This window comes from Alligator mississippiensis, chromosome 5, assembly GCF_030867095.1.
Source record: "Alligator mississippiensis isolate rAllMis1 chromosome 5, rAllMis1, whole genome shotgun sequence".
In the NCBI taxonomy this organism is placed as follows: Eukaryota; Metazoa; Chordata; order Crocodylia; family Alligatoridae; genus Alligator; species Alligator mississippiensis.
The window spans coordinates 176999238-177020164 of record NC_081828.1 but is presented as its reverse complement, the minus strand read 5'-3'; the positions used below and the strand labels follow the sequence as shown (position 1 = coordinate 177020164).

The 20927-nt window shown below is 43.5% G+C and overlaps 1 protein-coding gene across 4 annotated transcripts in view; it reads left to right on the top strand.

The window, feature by feature from the left end:
* The window catches only part of CDK14 (cyclin dependent kinase 14), a 676419-nt gene that overhangs the window by 249880 nt on the left and 405612 nt on the right, over nt 1–20927 (top strand). For all 4 annotated transcript variants that reach the window (XM_059729021.1, XM_006258932.4, XM_019497918.2 and 1 more), the window contains one exon: nt 17268–17362. In XM_059729021.1, coding sequence (XP_059585004.1) covers nt 17268–17362 — 95 coding nt within the window. The remainder of the gene's footprint in view (nt 1–17267; nt 17363–20927) is intronic.

Here is a 20927-nt window from a genome sequence, read left to right as displayed (position 1 = left end):
AGATTCATAGATGCTAGGGTCCGAAGAGACCTCAATAGACCATTGAGTCCCTGCCTAGGCAGGAAATAGTGCTGGGGTCAGATGACCCCAGCCAGATGCCTATCCAGCCTTCTCCTAAAGACCCCCAAGGTAGGGGGGAGCACCACCTCCCTTGGAAGCCCATTCCAAATTTTGGCCACCCTTACTGTGAAGAAGTTTTTCCTGATATCTAGCTTAAATCTGCTCTCTGTCAGTTTGTGACCATTGTTCCTTGTTACCCCAAGAGGCGCCCTGGTGAACAGAGCATCTCCGATCCCTTGCTGTGTCCCGCTAATGAATTTGTAAGCAGCTACAAGATCACCTCTCAGCCTTCTCTTGCAGAGGCTGAAGAGGTCCAGGTCCCTCAGTTTCTCATAGGGCTTGTCCTGTAAGCCCCTAACCATACAAGTGGTCCTTCTCTGGACCCTCTCAAGTCTATCAACATCCTTCTTGAAGTGCGGTGCCCAAAACGACGCAGTACTCCAACTGCGGTCTGACCAATGCCACATAGAGGGGATGCATCGCCTCCTTGGTTCTATTTGTCATGCATCTGCTGATGCATGATAAAGTGTGGTTAGCTTTGCTGATGATTTCATCACACATCGATCCTGGAGTCCACTATGACTCCGAGATCCCTTTCCGCTTCTGTGCCCCTTAGAGGGTCACTTCCCAGCCAGTAGGTATGCTGGATATTTTTGCGCCCTCGGTGCAGCACTCTGCACTTGTCCTTGTTGTACTGCATCCTATTGTGTACTGTCCTCTTTTCGTACCTGTCCAGGTCTGCCTGCAATCATTCCCTACCCTCTAGAGTGTGGACTTAACCCCTCAATTTAGTATAATCCACAAACTTGGACAGAGTACACCTCACACCCACATCCAAGTCACTGATGAAGATATTGAAGAGTACAGGTCCAAGGACCGAACCCTGTGGGACCCCACTACCCACATCCTTCCAAGTTGATACCGACCCATCTACTACCACCCTCTGGGTGCGACCACTAAGCCAATTTGCCACCCACCGGACCATGTAAACATCTATGTCACAGCCTCTTAATTTATTTATGAGAATGGAATGAGATACCATATCGAAGGCCTTGCTAAAGTCCAAGAAAATGACATCCACCTTTACTCCTGTGTCTAAGTATTTTGTGACCCTGTCATAAAATGAAACTGGATTGGTCAGGCATGCTATAAATCCATTCTGGTTTCCCTGCTGCATTATTTTTCTTGCTGGACTACCACAAATATGATTCCTCATAATCTTTTCAAAGACCTTTCCAAGGATGGAGGTGAGATTGACTGGCTTATAATTACTCGGATCCTTCTTCCTCCCCTTCTTGAAAATAGGGACCACATTGGCCCTTTTCCAGTCCTCAGGGACCTGATTCAAGGACCACGAGCGCTCAAACAGCCATGCTAGTGGTTCTGCTATGACACCGGCCAGTTCTTTCAGTACCCTCAGATGCAGCTCATCCAGGCCTGCTGGCTTGAACACATCCAGTTCATCTTGTGACTCTGCACCAAGTCAGCATTGCATCGACAGTTGGTAGGCTGATGTCCCTCTGATGCCCATCTAAGAGCCCATTAGGAGACTTATCTTGAGCCCTGTTCAGGAACACTGAGGCCAAAAACTTGTTGAATAGCTCAGCCTTGTCCCCCCTCTCTGTCACCAATTGCTCCACCTTGTTCAGTAGGGGTCCTATGCTGCCCTGCACCTTCCTTTTACTCCCTACGTAGTTAAAAAAAAGACTTTTTGTTGTCTTTATGGTTTGTGTTGCCAGCCTCAGCTCTGTTAGTTGCTTTGGCTTTTCTAACTGCCTCCCTGCATGTGCAGGCCTAGTAGGTATACTCCTCTTTGGTAGCTTCCTCCCGCTTCCACTACCTATATGCCTTCTTTTTTGCCCTTAGGCTCCCCTGGGTTTCCCTGTTTAGCTAAGCAAGTTTTTTTGGCTCCTTTCCTGCTTTTCCCTTGTACTGGGATTGTCTAACTCTGTGCCCAAAGGATCTTTTTCTCCAGCTACTTCTGATCTCCCACTTGTGCGGGCTGGGCCCCGAGCCCGCCCTCGTCGCCATGCGCGGCAGTGATTCTGATCCCATTCTGGCCGCCATGGGCAAGCCGGGGGCGAACCGGGGTTGTACCGGACCCGTCTCCGGTGCACGTGGGCTGTGGCCGTCAGCCTGGACATGCAGGGTGGGAGAAACTGCGGGATCATTTTGTGCACGCGAGTTAGAATTAGTCACGGAGGCATAACGGTTGATTGAAAAGATTGTTTACTTACACCCAAAGATGGTATCAGTGTAGGCTGGACAAGTTTCCAGGCACAGCTCCTGCTTGAACCCTTGTTTGAGGATTCTGACAAACTCAGTTGCTCCCACGGAGTTTGCTAGGCTCCGTGGGTTTTCTTATTCGGTTCCCAGGCCCCCAGAGCTGTTAAGACTCCGTGGGTTCGAAAATTGGGCTCGGTCCGGTGTCTGTTCCCTGGAGTTGTTGAAGCTCCGCGGGTCTGGTTAAGTTGGGTTCAAAAAGTTTCCCCGGAGTTATTCAGGTTCCGCGGGTCCGATATGTTTTCCCCGGAGTTTGCTAGGCTCCGCGGGGTCTGAAATTATAGGAAAGGGATACGTCCAGGGATTGTGCTCGGTGACGGGGAGAGGCGAGAAGCAAAAAGCTCCGTAGATTCGGTTCTATTGCTTCTCTTGCCTGCTTAGGGGAGGCGCATCTGGTCCGCGAGGGTCCATAGCGCTTGGAGATCTTCACACAGAATCTCTCTCTCTTCCTCCCTCCTCCGGCTTGGGCGGAAACTACCCAAGCCTTTTGTACGGCTAGCAAGCCAATCACTAGCCGCCACATGTGCCTAAATTAGGAGTCGGCCAATAACATGGCGTGGACCCTAATACAAATGGCGGGAACTTCTTTACAGCGTGTATCACTATGATTCAAAAGAGATGCACACTGCAAAGAAGCTGTAATTTGGCGGGAAATCCCCCGTTGCACCAGAGTTCTCTCTTGCAGCAGAGAGCTCTACCGTGCAAAGAAAGCGACTAAAATGGCAGGAAATAATTTAGCGGTTTCGAAGCACACACACAAACAAAAAATCACAACTTTGGGTTGTGACACCACTCAGCTTCTTATCTGCTCTGTTACCTGCAGTCTACTGGTGCCCACCACTTCCCATGATTCTTGAGGTGTGAACGAGTATTCAAATGACCTGACTTGGGTTAGGAAGCTTACTCTGAGTAAATCTAAAACTAAATCTGAGTTGGGTTCTGATAGGCAGGAGGGGCTGGCAGATCTGCGGGGGTTAGTGTGTGTGTGCGTGTGTGTGTGCGTGTGTAGCGGGGGGGTAACAATAACTCAGGGTGGGGGTAGAGGGGGAGAGGTTAAAACACCAGAGTGATCTAAATGTAATGCTTGCATATACCCTTAATATATTTTCTTTCCGTTCCCCCAGTTTCTCTCTCCCATCAGTTTCCAGTCACAGGTTTTAACCCTGACTCAAGGTCTGATTTCTTCATAAATTTTCTCTGTTTAAATAATCCAGCTTCCTCTTTCATTCTGCCTCTACCCAATAGATTGCTCATTTAGAACACAAAGGAGACAAATGCCTGAACCCATCACAGGCCAGGGCTGCAATTGCAGGGAGAGCTGTGTTAGCCCCAGGCTGGAGCACATCAGATGGGGCAGAATCTTCGGGGAGTTTAGCCATTAAAATGTAAAAAATCTTTACTGAGAGGCTTGTTAAAGGCTTATATCTTGGCCAAATTAATGCATATTTTCATGAGGATGACAAAAACCAGAAAGACCACCCCTGACAAATTTCAGGCATCTGCTCCAAAATGTTGGCGGTTGTGGGGAGCGGCAGGGGAACTAGAACTGTTCACAGGGAAGGTTGTTAGAGTGTTTTAACGTGTGCTAAATATTTTTCCCTAGGCTACTTTTGAGAAACAGCAGAATTGTTTTAGCTGAAGTTTTCCAAATTCAGCCTGAGGCAAAAGCCTTTACATGTAAAGTCTTATCCTGAACAGTTACAGGTTAGCAAAATGGTAAGCAATTGAAAGCATGGTCTTATTCAAAGAATCGAACACCCTGAATAGGTAATGCATCCAACTCCACTTACGATCTGTGCACATCCAGAGAAAAGTTAACAAACCCAGAGGTCAAATATGATGTGTCAGACTATTGCAAGAGATGACTTTGTTGTTTTATATACACAATAGACTGTTTTTATTTTACATCATTATCTTCTTGAATACTGAAGTGGATGATAAGCCATGACTGGTTGTCACTCAATATAGTTAGCATATTATAAGATTTTTTTTCTGGCATTCTGACTTAATAGGCAAATGAGATTTCATTCTTTTTAAACCTTCCTCTTTACTTGCACATAGTCTAATGCATAATCTATACACTACATAATGAATGAAGTTATATCAACCTCCAGCAAATGTCTGAATGTAATTCATTTAAATGAACGTCTGCTATTTTATATTTGTCTTATTATAATACCATATTTTAGTGCTTTGTAAGGATGTCACGACAAATCTATTACTACGTTGAAGCAATTTCATCATGGCAAGAGTGCTAGATGAGCAGGATGCCTCAAAGCCTTTTCCTAGAACAAATTGCGGTAAACCAGAACATATTCTTGTGCTTATCCTCATAAGTGTTTATATGCTGCCATTCTGATGGTTGCAATTTGGGTTCCTGATAAAGGAGTCTGATGGAGGTCTGTTTAATTTGCATTGACTCTATGTGAAAATATTCATACTTGGATTTGTTTACAAACTTTTGTTTGCTGCTGATTGTGCCTTAGATGCTCAATGGGAATTGTCAGATTGCTTTGCAAAATGCATGCTTGCTTTTGGACTGGCCATAAATCTCAGAAAGCCCATGACCATCTATTGGACTGCTCCTGCAAAGCCTTATGTGTCACCAGAAGTCAAAATTGGGAAGAATTCCACTCAGTCCTCAAATTTAACCATCCTGGTAGAGTTCTGACATGTGATAACTATGAGGCAGACAAAAAGCAAAGGCATTCTATTCCAGACCAAACTGAAAGTATACAACTGCCATATCCAAAATGTTGACTATTTATTTCTGGGCCATCTCCAAAAAGCTATGAAAGTGAGATGGCAGGACCACATTTAAATCATGGAAATTGTCCCGTGGGAAAAGATGATTGGCATTTGAAGCACGGTACAATGGTCCAGCTAAGGTTGTCAGATGACACCTTACCAGTGAAGCTTCTGTAGGTCAAATTGACCTCTGGCTAAGAAAATCATGGAGTAACTCAAACACTTTAAGCACTCTTACCTTCCCAGAACTGGGAGCAGCTTTCATGAAACAGGATGCTATAGCACCAGGTAGCCTAGTAAGATAGTGTTTTAAGCCTTTTTTTGAAAGCCAGCACATCAGAGATGCATAGCTGTAATATTAAAGAAACTAACTTGATACATCTTAATGGCAGGAAAGCCCATCCTTTTTGATGATGGAGATTGGTTAGGAAGAATTTTAGTGCTTTACAACATTACCTGATAATTTGTCAAAACACACAACCCCAGTTTACAGATGGATATGTTGAAGCGTAGTGAATTTTCCAATATGATAATCAGAATAAAGAGTAGAGCCCAAAATGCCTAATCCTACTCCAATGATCTCATCACTGGATATCCAATTTTTCTTGTATTATACAGTGCTTGTTTTAAGAATGTTGCACTGTCAGGGTTAGATCATCAAACAGGGACTTCACACAGATGTGTTTAAGTATAAAACCACACCTTTGCTTACTAGATATTAACAGTCTGAACCTTACCAGGCAGTTAATCACATCTAATGCTACTTTTCTTCAGCAAAATAGCTTATTGTTCTGAAAGATAAAATACCAGCAAATCCTTGATGTGAGGGGAATAAAGACCTTTTCCATTAATTATAATGGTTGTTGTTGACTCTTTACAGAAAGAATGAGGTCCAATGAGGGCCACTTTTAGATCTGGAAGAAGTCACTAGGATGAAATGACCTGTAAACAGGTCAGTCCACTGAAATCCCAGTTACAACCAGGCCCTCATGTGTTGCTTGTATTGCTGTCCCTTTCCTGGAATTGCTCACAAGTGTTTTTAAAATTAGTACAGCATCTCTTGCAAAGGATGTCAGACAATTACTGCCTCAAGTAAGGTAGCATAGAAACAAACTAGTTTTGTGCATCTGCTGGTAGAATATCTTGTATCCAGTCCCATTCAGCTAGAGGAATCCATGGGTTTATGTGATCTTGCCTGATGTTCAGGGTTTTAACTTAATTGAAATATAACCTGAGCATTTCAGGATGGTGAGGATCTCCCCTCGGTTATATTATACCAGAAGCGTGGGGAAGCAGTGTGTGGGAATGTATGTACTGGTTTTATTAGCAGGAAAGTTTCCTACAACTCATTTTCCCTGGTCATTACAAATGATCTAGACATGGGTCAACAAAAGCTTTATTTTAATTTTGAAGAACTTGGTTTGCCTATTTTAGTCAAACCATTAGAGTACAGCTTGGGAAGGAGGGAGAGGGGAAAGATCAGGAGAAAAAAGTTCTGGTTTGGGTCCATCCCTTGTAACAGTTTATTTTGAAGTTCTGATGTAGCTGTTTCATTTCTTTTTTGTTTCACTAAGCACTTTTACATATTCTTCCACCTTAACTTGGTGACAAAACGTCTGCATCATGAAATGTCATACAAAACCATAAACAAGTTTTTATTTGCACCTACATGTAGGTAAACTTCTGCAAGCTTCTGAAATGCTACTGTTCAAGCATGCTTTCTATTGTCTATGCTGCCTTAAACGTATATAATATAAAAAAAATCCAATCCAACAGTGATTTCTAGTATGTGTGCTTTAAGTGTGCAAATATAGATATAATAGGCAGCCTTTTTTATTTTTTCACATGCTTAGTAGGACAGTCTTCAGCAGCTCAGAATGAGCATTAGTATACCATCCACAGAAAGTAGTATGATGCAGTATCTTTCATAAGTGCTTTATCTCATTTTTTCCCACCCTCCTTGAATCTTCATCAATTCCTATCCTCTATAAAAATTAAGAACATGGTTTCATATAGGAAAAGCAGTTATCCTCCCAATTAATGTAATATTTTGCTCCCAAATACTACCTTTTTTTAAGGTTCTAGCCTCACGTGCCTATTATGCTTGCTTAAAATTCATTGGGGAAATGAATTAAAAATGCTGCCATCTGTTTACCTTACATTGGATGTGAGGCCAGAAAATGCCAACAGTATTAAAGTAATATAATAATTTTTTTCAGAGTAAATGTACAAATTGATGTTTTCTTCTGCTGATCTTATAGTTTTTGAAAGGCTGTTTCAATAATATTTTAATTTTTTTAAGGGAAAAAAATCTTTGCTGTATGATCTCTGTAAGTGATAACTTCCAGATTGGTTTGGCATTCTGGTGGAGAGTGTTTTGTTCTAGTTGTAACAGCATGAATAAGAGCACCTGATTCCTTGTTGAGCCCCAACAGCAACTGCACTGGCAGTTTCACAGCTAAATTCAGGTCTGTCACAGAGACTGATACTGATGGATGGTATAGGCTGCTTTCTACCGTTGGATTACTTGCTTAGCTTCATCCTTGAATTAGTGGAATTTGTACAGTTCTCTCCACCGCTGAACAAAGACTTGCATAAAATGCCTGGTGAGATTTCAACAGCAAATATTTGTGGCTGTTTATTTTGAAAAGATGTGTGTCTGAATCTCTGCATGCTCAAGGAATATCAAGATTTTGAAGTAGTTGTTTTGCAGGGGAGCAACAGTCCACTAATTAAATGATATGTTTTACACTTTGGGCTAAAACAGAGGGTTTTTTCTTTTAAAAAAATATATATTTTGTTATGTTTTACAAGGATATGTTTTCATAATTTGAGGAAAAATAGAGTAATGGAATTGGACTCCAGTACTGTTTCCATTGGTTCCACTGGTATAAATGCAGAATAAATTTCTGAGTTGCATTAGTTATTCTGATTTTTGTACTTTAAAGAAATCTTAATAAGGGCACAGAAATGAACCATCCCAATGCACATAGACCAGTTTGGCATAGCAGGGAACTCTTCAGTGAGCTAAAGCACAAAAAGGAAGCTTAAAAGAAGTGGAAGTTTAGACAAACTACTAGGAAGGAGTGTAAGAGTATTGCTTGGGCATACAGGGATGAAATCATGAAGGGCAAAGTGCAATTGGAGTTATAGCTAGCAAGGGACATGAAAGGTAACAAAAAAGGTTTCTACAAATATCAACAATAAAAAGATCAGAGAAAGTTAAGTCCCTTACTGAAGCAGGGAGGCAACCTAGTGACAGATGATGTGGAAAAGGCTGAAGTATTTAATGCCTTTTTTACTTCAGTCTTCAGAGGCAAGGTCCCAGACAGCACAGTTTGGGGAGGAGATGAGCAGCTGACCATGGCAAAAGAACAGGTTATGGACTATTTAGAAAAGCTGGACACATCCAAGTCCATGGGGTCAATTAGCTTCACCTCAGTCCCTGGAAAACTCATGGGGCAGGTCCTCAAGGAATCTATTTTTAAGCATATGGATGATTAGGAACAGTCGGCATGGATTCATGAAGGGCAAGTCTTGCCTGACAAACCTGATTGACTTCTATGATAAGAGAACTGGTTCTTTGGGTGAGGGGACAGCAGTAGATAAGATATACCTTGACTTTCGTAAGGCTTTTGATATGGTATCCCGCAACATTCTTGCAAGCAAGCTAAAGAAGTACAGATTGGATGAGTGGACTGTAAAGTAGATAGAAAACTGGCTGGATAGTCAGGATCAAAAAGTAGTAATCAATGGCTTGATGACTAGTCGGCAGCTGTTATCAAGTGGAGTGCTCCGGTGATCTGTCCCAAGGCTGGTTTTGTTCGGTATCTTCATTAACGATTTGGAAGATGAGATAGAGTGCACTGTCAGGAAGTTGGAAGATGACAGCAAGCTGGGAGGAATAGTAGATATGCTAGAGGGTAGAACTAGAATTCAGAGAGACCTAGGGAAATTGGAGGATTGGACCAAAAGAAATTGCATGGAGTTCAGTAAAGACAAGTGCAAAGTCTTGCACTTAGGACGGAACAATCCTATGCACTGGTACAGGCTGGGGGCTGACTGGCTGGGCAGCAACTCTGCAGAAAAGGACCTGGTGGTTACAGACAACAATAAGCTGAATAAGAGCCAACAGTGTGCCCTTGTTGCCAGGAAGGCTAACTGGGCTAATGCATACTGGGCTGCATTGGCAGGAGGGTTGCCAGCAGATCAAGGGAAGTGATTCTGTCCCTCTATTTGGCACTGGTGAGGTCACATCTGGAGTACTGCGTCCAGTTTTGGTCCCCCACCCCCAGAAAGGATGTGGACAAATTGGAGAGAGTACAGCAGATGACAATGAAAATGGTTAGGGGGCTGGGGGACATGACTTCTGAGGAGAGGATGAGGGAACTGGGCTTATTTAGTCTGGAGAAGAGAATACTGAGAGGGGATTCAATAGCAGCCTTCAACTACCTAAAGAGTGGTACAAAGAGGATGGCGCTAAATTGTCCTCAGGGGTGGCAGATGGCAGAACGAGGAGCAATTGTCTCAAGATGCAACAAAGGAAATTTAGTTTAGTTATTAGGAAAAATTTCCTCACTAGGAAGGTAGTAAAACACTGGAAGAGATTACTCGGAGGCTAGGGACAGAAGGGGCTTTTTGATCCCCTTTGCCCCAGCGTGCCAGACAGGCCGGTGTCTGGCCATACCCCCCGCCCTTCCTCTTGAGCAGGGGAAAAGCCATGGAGGGGCTGTTTCGCCCCTGCCAGGCAGTCCCTGACTCAGGTCCCTTGCAGGCGGGAAGCAGGCAGTTTAAACCTGCTCATTCCCTCCCTTAGTGTGCTGGCCTTGCCAGCATCTGACCATGCTCCCTGCCCCTCCACTCAGGTGGGCAGCAGGGGAAAAGCCAGGCAGGGGCTGCTTCAACCCCTTGGGGTCTCTTGCAGGGTAGGGGGGGGGAAGGCAGGTGCAAACCCTGTCACCACCCTCTGCCTCAGCATGCCAGCCTGGCAGTGAGTAACAAGAGGGGGCAAAACCTGGCAGGGGCTGCCCTCCCCACAGGCAAATCCTGGCTGGGGTCTGGGCTACAGGGTGTGGAGCCCTACAAACCCTGGCCGGGGTGTGGCCACACTGCCCACTCTCTGCTTGAGTAGGGGCAAAACCCTGGCAGGTATTGCCCCTCACAGCGGGGAGTGAGGGACAAGCCTGGCAGGGGCTGTCCCCCCAGGTAGATTAGGGCTGGAGTCCCATGTGAGCCAGGGAGGGGGGTTTAAAGCTCCCCTGGCCTCAGTATGCTGGCCCCAGGCTGGGGCCTGGCTACGCTCCCTCTGCTTAGGGAAGGAATGTCTTACAGGGCTCTTTCTTCCCTTCCCTTTGGCAGTGGCAGGGAGGTGTGCTCTAGCGCCTCCCAACTTCTGGCCTGAGCCACTGCAGGCATGTGACTGCATTTCCAGAATCAGAAGTGAATTCTGAGTTCAATTACTTCTTGGTTCAATCTGCGCAGTTTAGACTAACCTGCAAAGATTGAATCGATTTAGCCTCTGGCTTCTTTACTATCTGTACTTAGCCTGAGAGGTTGTGGAATCTCCATCCTTGGAGCCAGTTTTTAAGATCCAGATAGACAAAGCCTTGGCTGGGATGATTTAGTTGGGTGGTCCTGCTTTGAGTAGGGGATTGGACTAGTTGACTCCCTGAGCTCCCTTCCAACACTAATTTTCTATGATTTTACACCAGTATATAGCTGGTAGTAGAACTGATTCTAAAGTCTATTAAACTTGTTCTATTACTTATTATTTTTGGTAGGATTAATGGACAAGGCAATAGGTGAACCTGCGGCAGCCATTTTCTAGTTCTTGAGGTCTATAGAAATATTGATGATCCAGAAAAGGGGGAGGATTAAGATGATAAATGAGAGGGGAGATTTGGGAAGAAAGGAAGGGGAAGAGTGTACAAAGGGCTTTAAGGCTATGTTGTCAGTGTACTATTTAATTTTAATGACCCATGTAGGGAACTTAGCAATAAACTAATGGACAAGTGGAGGAGGTAAGAGCCTGAGATGATAGCCTGAACAGTAAAGTCTGACAGAGATCATAAATACTATTACAGTTCTGCTGAGCCTGGGGATATTTTTATGCTCCCAATTTAAGTGTGTGTGTGTGTCAATGGTAGTCAGAAAGGTATAAGAGCAGAAGTGCAAGAAGCTTAACTATCATATGTCAGTGTTTCCTTAAATCTATGGGAAGTTGTAAGAGGTTTTCATTAGTCAGAAGTGTGGGATTGGTGTTTAATTGAATGCACTTGACTTACGTCTGTATGGCTTTCTGTAGTCAAATTTTCCTTTTGATTGTTCACTTCTGTCAATTAAAAAATATTCTGTATGTGTAGTGGGTTTTTACCTACTATGTGTATAGGACCTCAGGACAATCTTCAGGTTATAAGCTGACAGTGCTATGAAAATTATACTGTGGTCCTCCTTGCTGCTTCTACCTAATCAGAGTTAATCTCTTCTGTTCCAGCTTCTTGTTAAATGCTATAAGTTACTAACAATGGAAATTCCTCTTCCTGCTCTTACTACCAGTTCACCTCTTGTGGTTTAAATAACAGCACCTCTTTTTATATACCTTGCCTTATTAGTATGTCCCACCACTTTGTTGATTCCTTGACTATAAATTGTCAAGGGGCAGGAAGGCAGTCTGGGGAAGGAGACCTGAACGATGTCTGTAGAGGGTCATTCAGCTTATTTTGGAGAAGCATTAAAAGTTAGCCTTTACCCCCAAAGGCTAGAAACTTCACCTTCTAGGCACTAGTGGTTATCTTTGGTGGTACTCCATCAAAATTCTAATAAACTTCTAAGGGTTAGCTAATGTCTTGAGTGATAAGGCTTTTTAAAACTATTACTACAATAGTAACTAAATAAATAGTGTAGTTTTTCACTGCCTGGGAAATTGCCCAACATGCAATTTCTATAGGTGATCATGACCTCTCTGATAGCATGTTTAAAACAGCTGAAATAGTGAGACTGAATTTTCCTGCTATCAGTATGCATGTCCTCCCATCCCTTTGATAAACTTTGCAGAGGAAAGGTGGGCAAAGGTAGAAGTATTAGCCAAGATTTTTTGTAGTATTCGTCCCTGACTTCTGTTAGGGGCCAAAGGTTGCCTCACCCTTTGTTCCGTATGCCACGAAGATATTCCTCAAGGTCCAGAAATATGGTAATATGGTAGAACCGAATGATTTGTAGGGTTGGGTGCTTTGGATCCTGTGTAGGTGTGGATGTGCAAAGTACCCAGCATATTTACAACTGCATCAAACAATTGCAGATGGAAGGTGAGGTGCTGAGTTGGCTGGAAAATGTTGCACTCTTGGATTTAAAAGCCACATTTAAATGGCTGTGTGGCTTGTCCTTGAGTCTGCAACCTGCTGCTAATTAAGCAAGTTGCAAATCATCTGAATATGAATAATCAGTTCTACTGTACTTGTAAGAGACCACAATTATCTATGTGTGGGGGACTGACAGTCAACTTGCTGTGTCCTTCTGCTTTCCAGTAGCATAGTTCCAATGTCTTGTGCTACAAGAACACTGTTAAATAGGATGAAGGTAGTGCTGTTCTAAAAGGCAGTGAAGTCTGTCTGTGGTTTTTTTTTAACCTTGCTATGGCAATCTTTTTTGGGAAATATGGAAGATGATGTGTTTTCTTGCACTCATTTGAAACAGTTCATATTATTCCTCTGTGGGTCCCAACCCCATGGAATATCATTTCCAGGATCATGGAGAATAAGTATGCTATGAAAGTATTTCTGAACCTCCTCATTGCGGAGCAGTGAAGCGCCTGCATGCAGAGGTTGGGGTCACAATTTGATGTTTCATTATTTTACTAAACAAAGGGGCCAAGGGAGAAGAGGTCAGGTAAATCACCATTGAAACAAGTCATTTATTGACATTATTATATTTATTGTTCATTTTGTTGTGGTGACTTAGTCTTTTTCAGATGTATACATGAGCTGACAAAACACCAATGACAGAATGATATTGGTGACAAAATGTGACTTGTGAGGGCATATTGCTAAAATCTTGCAGTACATAAATTGGACTTTGCAACAGGGGAGAGGGAAATCATAAGTAAGTTCAGTAGATAAATCTCTGTCATTTCTCCAGATCCCTGGTGTTAAGAAATGTGAACTAACATTTCTTTTAAAAAATTAGAAAATATTTCTCTATTGTCACTGTCTGTTATCAAGGCTAGGGCAGAAGTTGCACACAAACTGATTTAAGTGATCATAAATTGGTTTAAAACTGTAACAGGACAGAAGTTAATGCACCAAGGCCACTTTCAAAATAGCCAAAACTGGTTTAAGATAAACCTGGATGGATGTAGCTTCAGACTTAATTGATTTAGGTCAAACTGATTTATTGAACTTCTGTCCCAGATCCTTTCCTGATTGCAGTTAACTCAGTCCTCCAGCATCCCAAGATGCTTTGCAGCCCTGGGCTGTGCTGAATGCTCCTGCGGAGCAGAGCTGGCCCTGCCCCTAGCTGTCAGATCTGAGGAAGTAAAGCCTCTGCTCCCCAGCCTGCTTTCTGCCTGTCAGCTCAGCAGGATGGGTAGAGGAATGGACTCCCCAGATCCTCCTAGCACCCCTAGCTTTTTGCTCCCCCACCCACCTGCAGACCAGCGAGCCAGGCTGTGATATGCTTAGGTCCAACCCCTCCTTAACCCTCTGACTCTGGGGAATGCACCCCCCTCCCCTGGTACCGGCTTCCCAGCCACTGTCTGCCCAGCATAGGTGTAAGCACTCACTGGGGGGGAGGAGCTTTTTGCCCTGCTGCAGCTAGAGCTAGGTTGGGATCACACCAGCCCCCTCCTCAGCTGTGGGTCTCTGAGGAGGGCAGGGGGTAGGAATGCACCCAAATGGCCTGTCACTGGATCCCTACCCAGGGTCTGCCTGACACCCTGATACAGCTGGAGCCAGACTGGGATTACCCCAGCCCTGCTCCCTCCTCAACCAGATGTTTCTGATGTGGGGGCAGGGGATGGGAATGCAGCCCCCCAGCCTGGCACCAGACCCCAACCTGGGGGCTGCCTGATGTGGGCTGGAGCCATGAGCTGGTCTCCGCCATAGCTGGAGCCACGTTGGGATCATTCCAGCCCTGCCCTCTTGTCAGCCAGAGGAGGTGGGGGCTTCTGAGATGGGGATGGGTGGTGGCAATGGACTGGCACCTGACCCCCACCTGGTTCCCTCCCCCTGCCCTCTCCTCAGAGACCAATGTCTGAGGAGGGGACCAGGCTAGAGCAATCCCAGCCTGGTTCCAAGTACAGTGGGGTGAAAAGCTCCCTGGTTGGGGGCTTTCCCCCCATGCTGGGGAGGCTCCAGATGGGGCTCCAGTACTGGGCCATGGGGGTGCATTCCCACCCCCTGCCTCAGAGGCCTTCAGCTGAGGAGAGGGCAGGGCTGGGGTGATCCCAGCCTGGCTCTAGCAGGAGCATGGGGCAGACCCAGGTGGGGTTCCAGTGCCAGGCTGGGGTGATGGTGGTGGGGGCTGGTTGTGTTCCCATCCCCCACCCCATCCAGCTGAGGACGGGGCAGGGCTGGAAGAATTCCAGTCCTGCTTCAGCTGTGTCAGTTGGGGGGGGGGGGGCTTTCCCCACCCTGTGCCAACCCTGGCTGGTGGGGGGCAGTGCTGGTTTGGGGGTGCATTCCCCCCCAGAGGTGGGGGCTGTGGAACGATTGGCTGCTAGACGCATGCCCCCACCTCTTAGCAGCGGAGGGTAGAGTCAACAGACAATCAGGCCTGAACTACAGCTGATCTGGGTTCAGCAGCCTTAGGAGTGCCCCCAGGCTCCTGGCCTCGGCCAGTGTAGGCTTCTGCCTGTCTTGGCCACCCGAGCACTGAACGTCAATTCAGTTGATGGGTTCAATTTACACAGCTTAGAAAAACCTGCGAAGTCTGAATTGATTTTTGCCTTGGGCTTTTTGGGCCTCTGTAAATAGCCCAAAAGTTAATTCCATCAAAGCTATGCATGTGTGTGTACTTGTGGAAGTAGGGAAATGTGATGGTATTAAAAAGGATATACCCAGAATATAAATTTAGCTTTGGCTAGAGAGCCACTTTGCTACGTTTACTATGAAAAGAACATGTAATTTTGGAGACAAGAAAGTTCTTAGATTGTAAAATGAACATGCACGTTGGATTGGCCAGCACTTAATGTTTGATTCACTTAGCAAATGTTCTTTGAGCGATGCATCTGTAGTCTGCTCTTAATCACTGCTGCTTCTGGCCTCTGAGCAGAATTGAGTATGACTGGCAAACTGGAGAAACGCAATGCTGTGAGAGAAGCTCATGATCCTAAGGAGTTATCTACACACCTCTGTTGGACCACCATAAAGAAGCACTGTCTTCCCACTTGCTTCTGCTCAGTCTGTCCTAATCTTAGAAATATAGTATTATAAAAGGTTTAGTGTGGCTGTGGATATGTGCATTTGAGACACAGGAACTGGGCAGTGGCTGTGGGCACATGGTTATGACTACTCTAAATGGACTCCACTGCCTATTTCTGGCATTTGGTGTGTTCTGACTGGGGATGAATGGGGGAAGTGTGTTTCCCAGCAGCACTCCCAGAAGTACAGATATGCCTTTAGGCTTTCTCGTCTCAAGCGTGCTTCTTGGTGTGTGCTTAAGGCTACTCTAAGACAGCTGCACTAACTCATGTCTGGGATTTCATGTGAACTGACCAGGCGCCTGTGTGTGCTTCTCAGTGGCTGTCCCAGATGTGGCAGGGAAATAGTGTAGGTAGGGCCTAACAGGTGTTGAATATTGAAGCTGATGGAAGTAGATATTATTTTAGCATTCCCTAGGGCTAGGCCATTGATGGCTAGCTTAGAATAGGCTTGACAGGATTTGATTTTTATCGATAAACATAGATTTCACCTGTCATTCACAGACTGAAGGAAAACTATTTCCATCAGTAATCACTGAAAGAAATAGAAAAGAGATGTAAAAAAATAACCTGGGACGGTGGTAGTGAAATCTAGGGCAAGGGGTACTGTGTATGCAGGAGCACACACATGTGCATGCACAGGTGTACGCATGCATATGTGGGGAGGGGAGATTCCTCCTTCCACCCATACATGGGGGCTAGGCCAGGCATGAGCTCTGGGGACATGGGGAGAAGTAGCAGGCATCCAGCCTGGGGTAGGAAGTAGCTGCTTGCAGCTCCATAGGGGGCTGGCCCCACCTGGCAGGCATTAGTGGAGGGGCAAACTGGCTCTTTGACCACATCCTCCTACTCCTCTGAGCAGCACAAAAGCAGTGGCTGGGCCCTGGCACCACCACTATATGCCCTGGCTCAAGCATGTAGGAGCTGGGCTGGGCAGGAGCTCTAGGAACTTACAGAGAGGCAGCACGTTCAGGGCAGGGTGTGCACGGCTTAGGGTGGCCACTGATGCATCCTCAGAATACAGGACAGCCCCTTGGTGAGGGGCTGCCTCCCTCAGCCAATCAGCAGGAAGGGGTGGGGGCCACTGGGCCCCTTGGCCAATCAGCAACAAGGGGTGGGGCCACTACCTCCCTCCCTCCTTCCCTGGATGGCTCAGAACCCCTGTCCTCCTGGCTGTGCACTACTATCTCTAGGCACAGCCAGTAGAATCATGAGGACAAATGATTGACATGCATTTCCAGCAACAAACTGAAAAACTTGACGTTTTGCTGTCCGTTCCTTGTTCAGAAATGGACAAGAAACCGTGTTTTAAAACAGGATGGTCTGGTATAAAACAAGACCAATGGCCACCTTAGTGGGGGTGCCCCCAGGGTACAGCTGCTGTCCCTGCCCTGCCCAGAGAGGCAGGAGGCCATGGCTAGCAAGGGGCCAGGCTGCCCCTCCGCTGGTGCCTGCCAGGTGGGCTTGCCCCCCTAAGGGGCAGTGGGGAGCAGGGAAGTGCCTCCTGCCCTGGGCTAGGAGCATAACCCCGAAATTTTCAATCGATAAACATCAATAAAAATCGACAAAGGCAAAGAAATGCTAAAGAATATGAATCAATTATAGCCATCAAAATTATAAGGAAAAAATTAAAAATTCTGCCAGTGACCAGAGGCCATCCAATTAATTATTAAAATGAACTTATTTTAATCTTTTGCTTTAAAATATTTTATTCTCTTTCAAAATAACCTGGCCTCTATAATGTGCACATTTTGTCTTGCAGCTTCTCTTTTGAAAGGATTGAAACATGCAAACATTGTGCTGCTTCATGACATCATTCACACCAAGGAAACATTGACACTTGTATTTGAATATGTGGTAAGTAAAATTAAATTAAAGTTATAGTTCATGGTCCAGGGTACATTAGAAATCAGTGGAAAAGCCCTTATTATCTTCAGATCAGGCCCACAATAACCCATTGGTTTCACCAGGAGAATGGAAGGGTGCTGTTTTGTTCTGGAGTATACTAAAAACGAAAGGCTAACTACAGTACTCCTGAATTCAGAGTCAGTTAGGAGACTAAAGAGCACATCAGGTCACTGTAATGCTAAATTGACTTTTCAACTGGTTTATCAGTCTGCTTTCTGATCGTGGCTTGTTTATTCAATCACTTTCCTTAGTGTCAAGGTGGGAAGCAATTTTAAAATAGATGGAGCAAATAGGATTAAAATGTTCCACAGGTAATTTCTATATAAAAAATAATGTGCTAAATTAAAATGGTTGTTGTTGTGACTAACTAGTGCATAGTTTCTGAAAAACCTTCTTTAGTAAAAAGCGTCACTAAGAAAAGTCTGATGCATGCAATTTAGACTTCATAGATTTTTCCCCCTTGACTGGTGTTTCAGCTATTAATTAAAACTTCAATTTGCATAGTACACAATGTAATGATCTAATTGTGTTCAGAGTATTACTTTCCAAAGTCTTGGGCTTGAACTCCTAATTAATCTTTCTACATTTTTCTAAGACAAACATACGGTATTTATGTAGAACTATTTTAGCATTTAACTGTGGAATCACACTATGTACCATCATAATTAACCTTCCAGTTTTCACAGATGGATCTAAGAACATGTAATTTATAAGAAACAAATAAGTCTAAAAGAGATTTGATTTGAAATAGAGTATTTGTTATTGTATTATAGTCAATAAGGTTCTGCATTTGTAACATGAAACGATTATTGTCTGTTTTTGTAAATGAGAGATACCATGACTGATTTTACTATAAAATCAGTGACTTGGACCAATACTTGAGAGAGAGAAAGAGGGGTTTTTTTTGTAACATTTCTTAATTTTTATAGGATGAAGTATACTTTTTGTCATCTGAAATAAACATTCACTTTGCCTATTGACATATAAATGATTTTAATGACTCAGATCTTTGGGTATAGTAGCATACATAGCAAGTTTCCTACCTTAGGTGTAGAGACATTAGCTCAAATCTAACACATTTTCATTTAAAGCAGTGATTCCAGTGTCCCTAGCTTCTAAACTGAATTAGTATTGGAGTAGTGATTATATTTAATGTTCTATAATGGGCAATGGAGATTTATTGCCATTAGTTTACATGAATACAGTGTGCCATTATTATATCAAATACTGTGTGTAGCAATGGATAATGTTTTCCATGAAAAATTTAATGGAAGGTTTTGCTTTCCTTCTATAGTAAAGATTATTTAGGGTTTAATCCTGCAAAAATATATGCACTCATAATTTTATGCAGTGAATAGGGTTGTAAAAGGTATATTCACTGAATTCACTTTTTAAATTGATTTCCAAGGTACAGGCCTTAGGACTTGACCCTGTGAGGGATTGAGCACCCTTTACAACTTTTAAGAAGTAGAGTGTACAGGACCTTGCAGGCCTGAGGCTGTATTTTCTGGTTGCCAAATTACAGCACTCAATCTCATGAAGTCAATTCAATAACAAAATAAAGCCTCTCTGGAGCACTAGTTATGTGCTCCTGATGACCCAACCCTGTAAGAATGTGGGCTGCAGTGCTCTGCACCATATGCAGCTTTTGGATGGTCTTCGAGGGTAGCCCCACCTAGACTACTGCAATGCGTTTTATGCTCAAGGTTACAAAGGCATGAGAATCCAAGGGCGGTGCCTGTCACAGAATTCAGGGCTCCAGTGGGGATGGCCTTTGGCAGCAGGAGGCAACCAATGGCTGTGCTGACACAATGCCTTTTACCTTGCTATTGCTGGGCCCAGATCCAGCCTGCAAGGAGCCTTGTGGTCTGAATCCAGCCTGGGGGCGGAGAGAGGATGAATTCGACTTGTCTGCAGTGAGAGAAATTGGATTTGTGTCTAGTTCACTGCATTTGAGTTGGTTACATGAGTTGCTAAAGCTGTGCCATGCCTGCTGTTCCTATGTGTTAAAGTTCACGTATCACTTTTAACAAGAAGTGGGGTTTCTCATGCTGCTCTTGCTTAAATATTTTACCATTCTTTGGTACCATATGTTGCTGGCTTGGATGATAACTGATTACTCCAGAAGCAGTTGCATTCCTATAGAATATAATATAATGACTTGTTTCACAATGTTTTGAGTGTGTTTTATACAGGGCATTTAAAATAATTTAAGAGCAGTGTATCCCAAAGCAAATGAAAAATATTTTTAACTTAGTGGAAACATCTTTTACTTTTTGTATTCATTACTACTGAAAAAGCTGTATTGTGGCTTCCAAGGTTGCAGATGCTAACAAAAGCCTATTCACCAGCACACTGTGATGGAAGAGCATGACAGTTCATTCCAGAGTTGTTCCCCTCCCACATAGGGCCTATTCAGAAAGAGTATATATGACCTTATGGGATGTGCCAGCTACAAAAGTCTGTGTATTGATACTGAGCCAACTTAGCTAGAGGAAAAGATGAATTTTTCAGGTGAGAACTGCAAAGCTATTTGAACAAGGGTTCACATCTGCTCTGATTAAACTTGGCACTAGCTGCTATTAATAGTTCATTTGTTTGTTTAAAGGGAAGGCAAATTCATCTATGACCATTTAAACTACTTTTAACAACCTACAGAAATGTAGCTACAAGCTTAGTGTAATGCAGTCTGTAAATGGTAATGATATGTATAGTTTTACATGTACCAGTAATTATGGAAATACATTATCTGTAACTGGATGACTACATTATGTCTATACATGGCATGTGAAAAAGTGAACTTGTGTAACAATTCTTTTTATTATGCTTTTAATATTTATGAACAAGAATTGAAATGAGAACAGATATATTTATAAATGAAAATATGATTTGGAATGAGTAATAATTATATTTCTGCCTCAACTTTGCTATTAGCAAGAAAAAAACCCCAGATTTACATATCAGTGCAATTTAAAATCATGTATTTTCAGTTACCTTGCCTATTTTAATCTTTGTGTGTGTGTCTGTATTATTTTTTTAAATTATTTTCATTGAAGAAAAAAGTTAATTTTCATTGGTTAATTACAGGAGCTGAAATATAGCTTGTTTAAGCAATGGATTAGTTTAATAAATTACAGTCATTCCTGTTTTTTTTTTTTCCTTTGGCAAAAACAGGCAAATGTTTCTTGCCTGTTTGACATGAACATTGATTGGTAAATTCAACTGCATTGTTTGTTAAAATTAAAAGATCTAAATTTTTTAAACTGACTTCTTACATTGAGGGTCAGTATTAAGATACCTTAAAAGGTCCTAATGTAAGAAAATGGTGGCCACCTGCCATCTGAAAAATCAAGTCAAGCATTCTAACTCAGAGCTTCATAGAAAATAAAATTGGGAGAGACCTCAAGAAGTCATCTAGTTCATCCACTGCCCCAAGGTAGGGATAACTTTTAATGAAACTGTTCTTGACAGATATTTTTTAATCTGTTCTTCAAAACTTCCAATGGCAATCTAT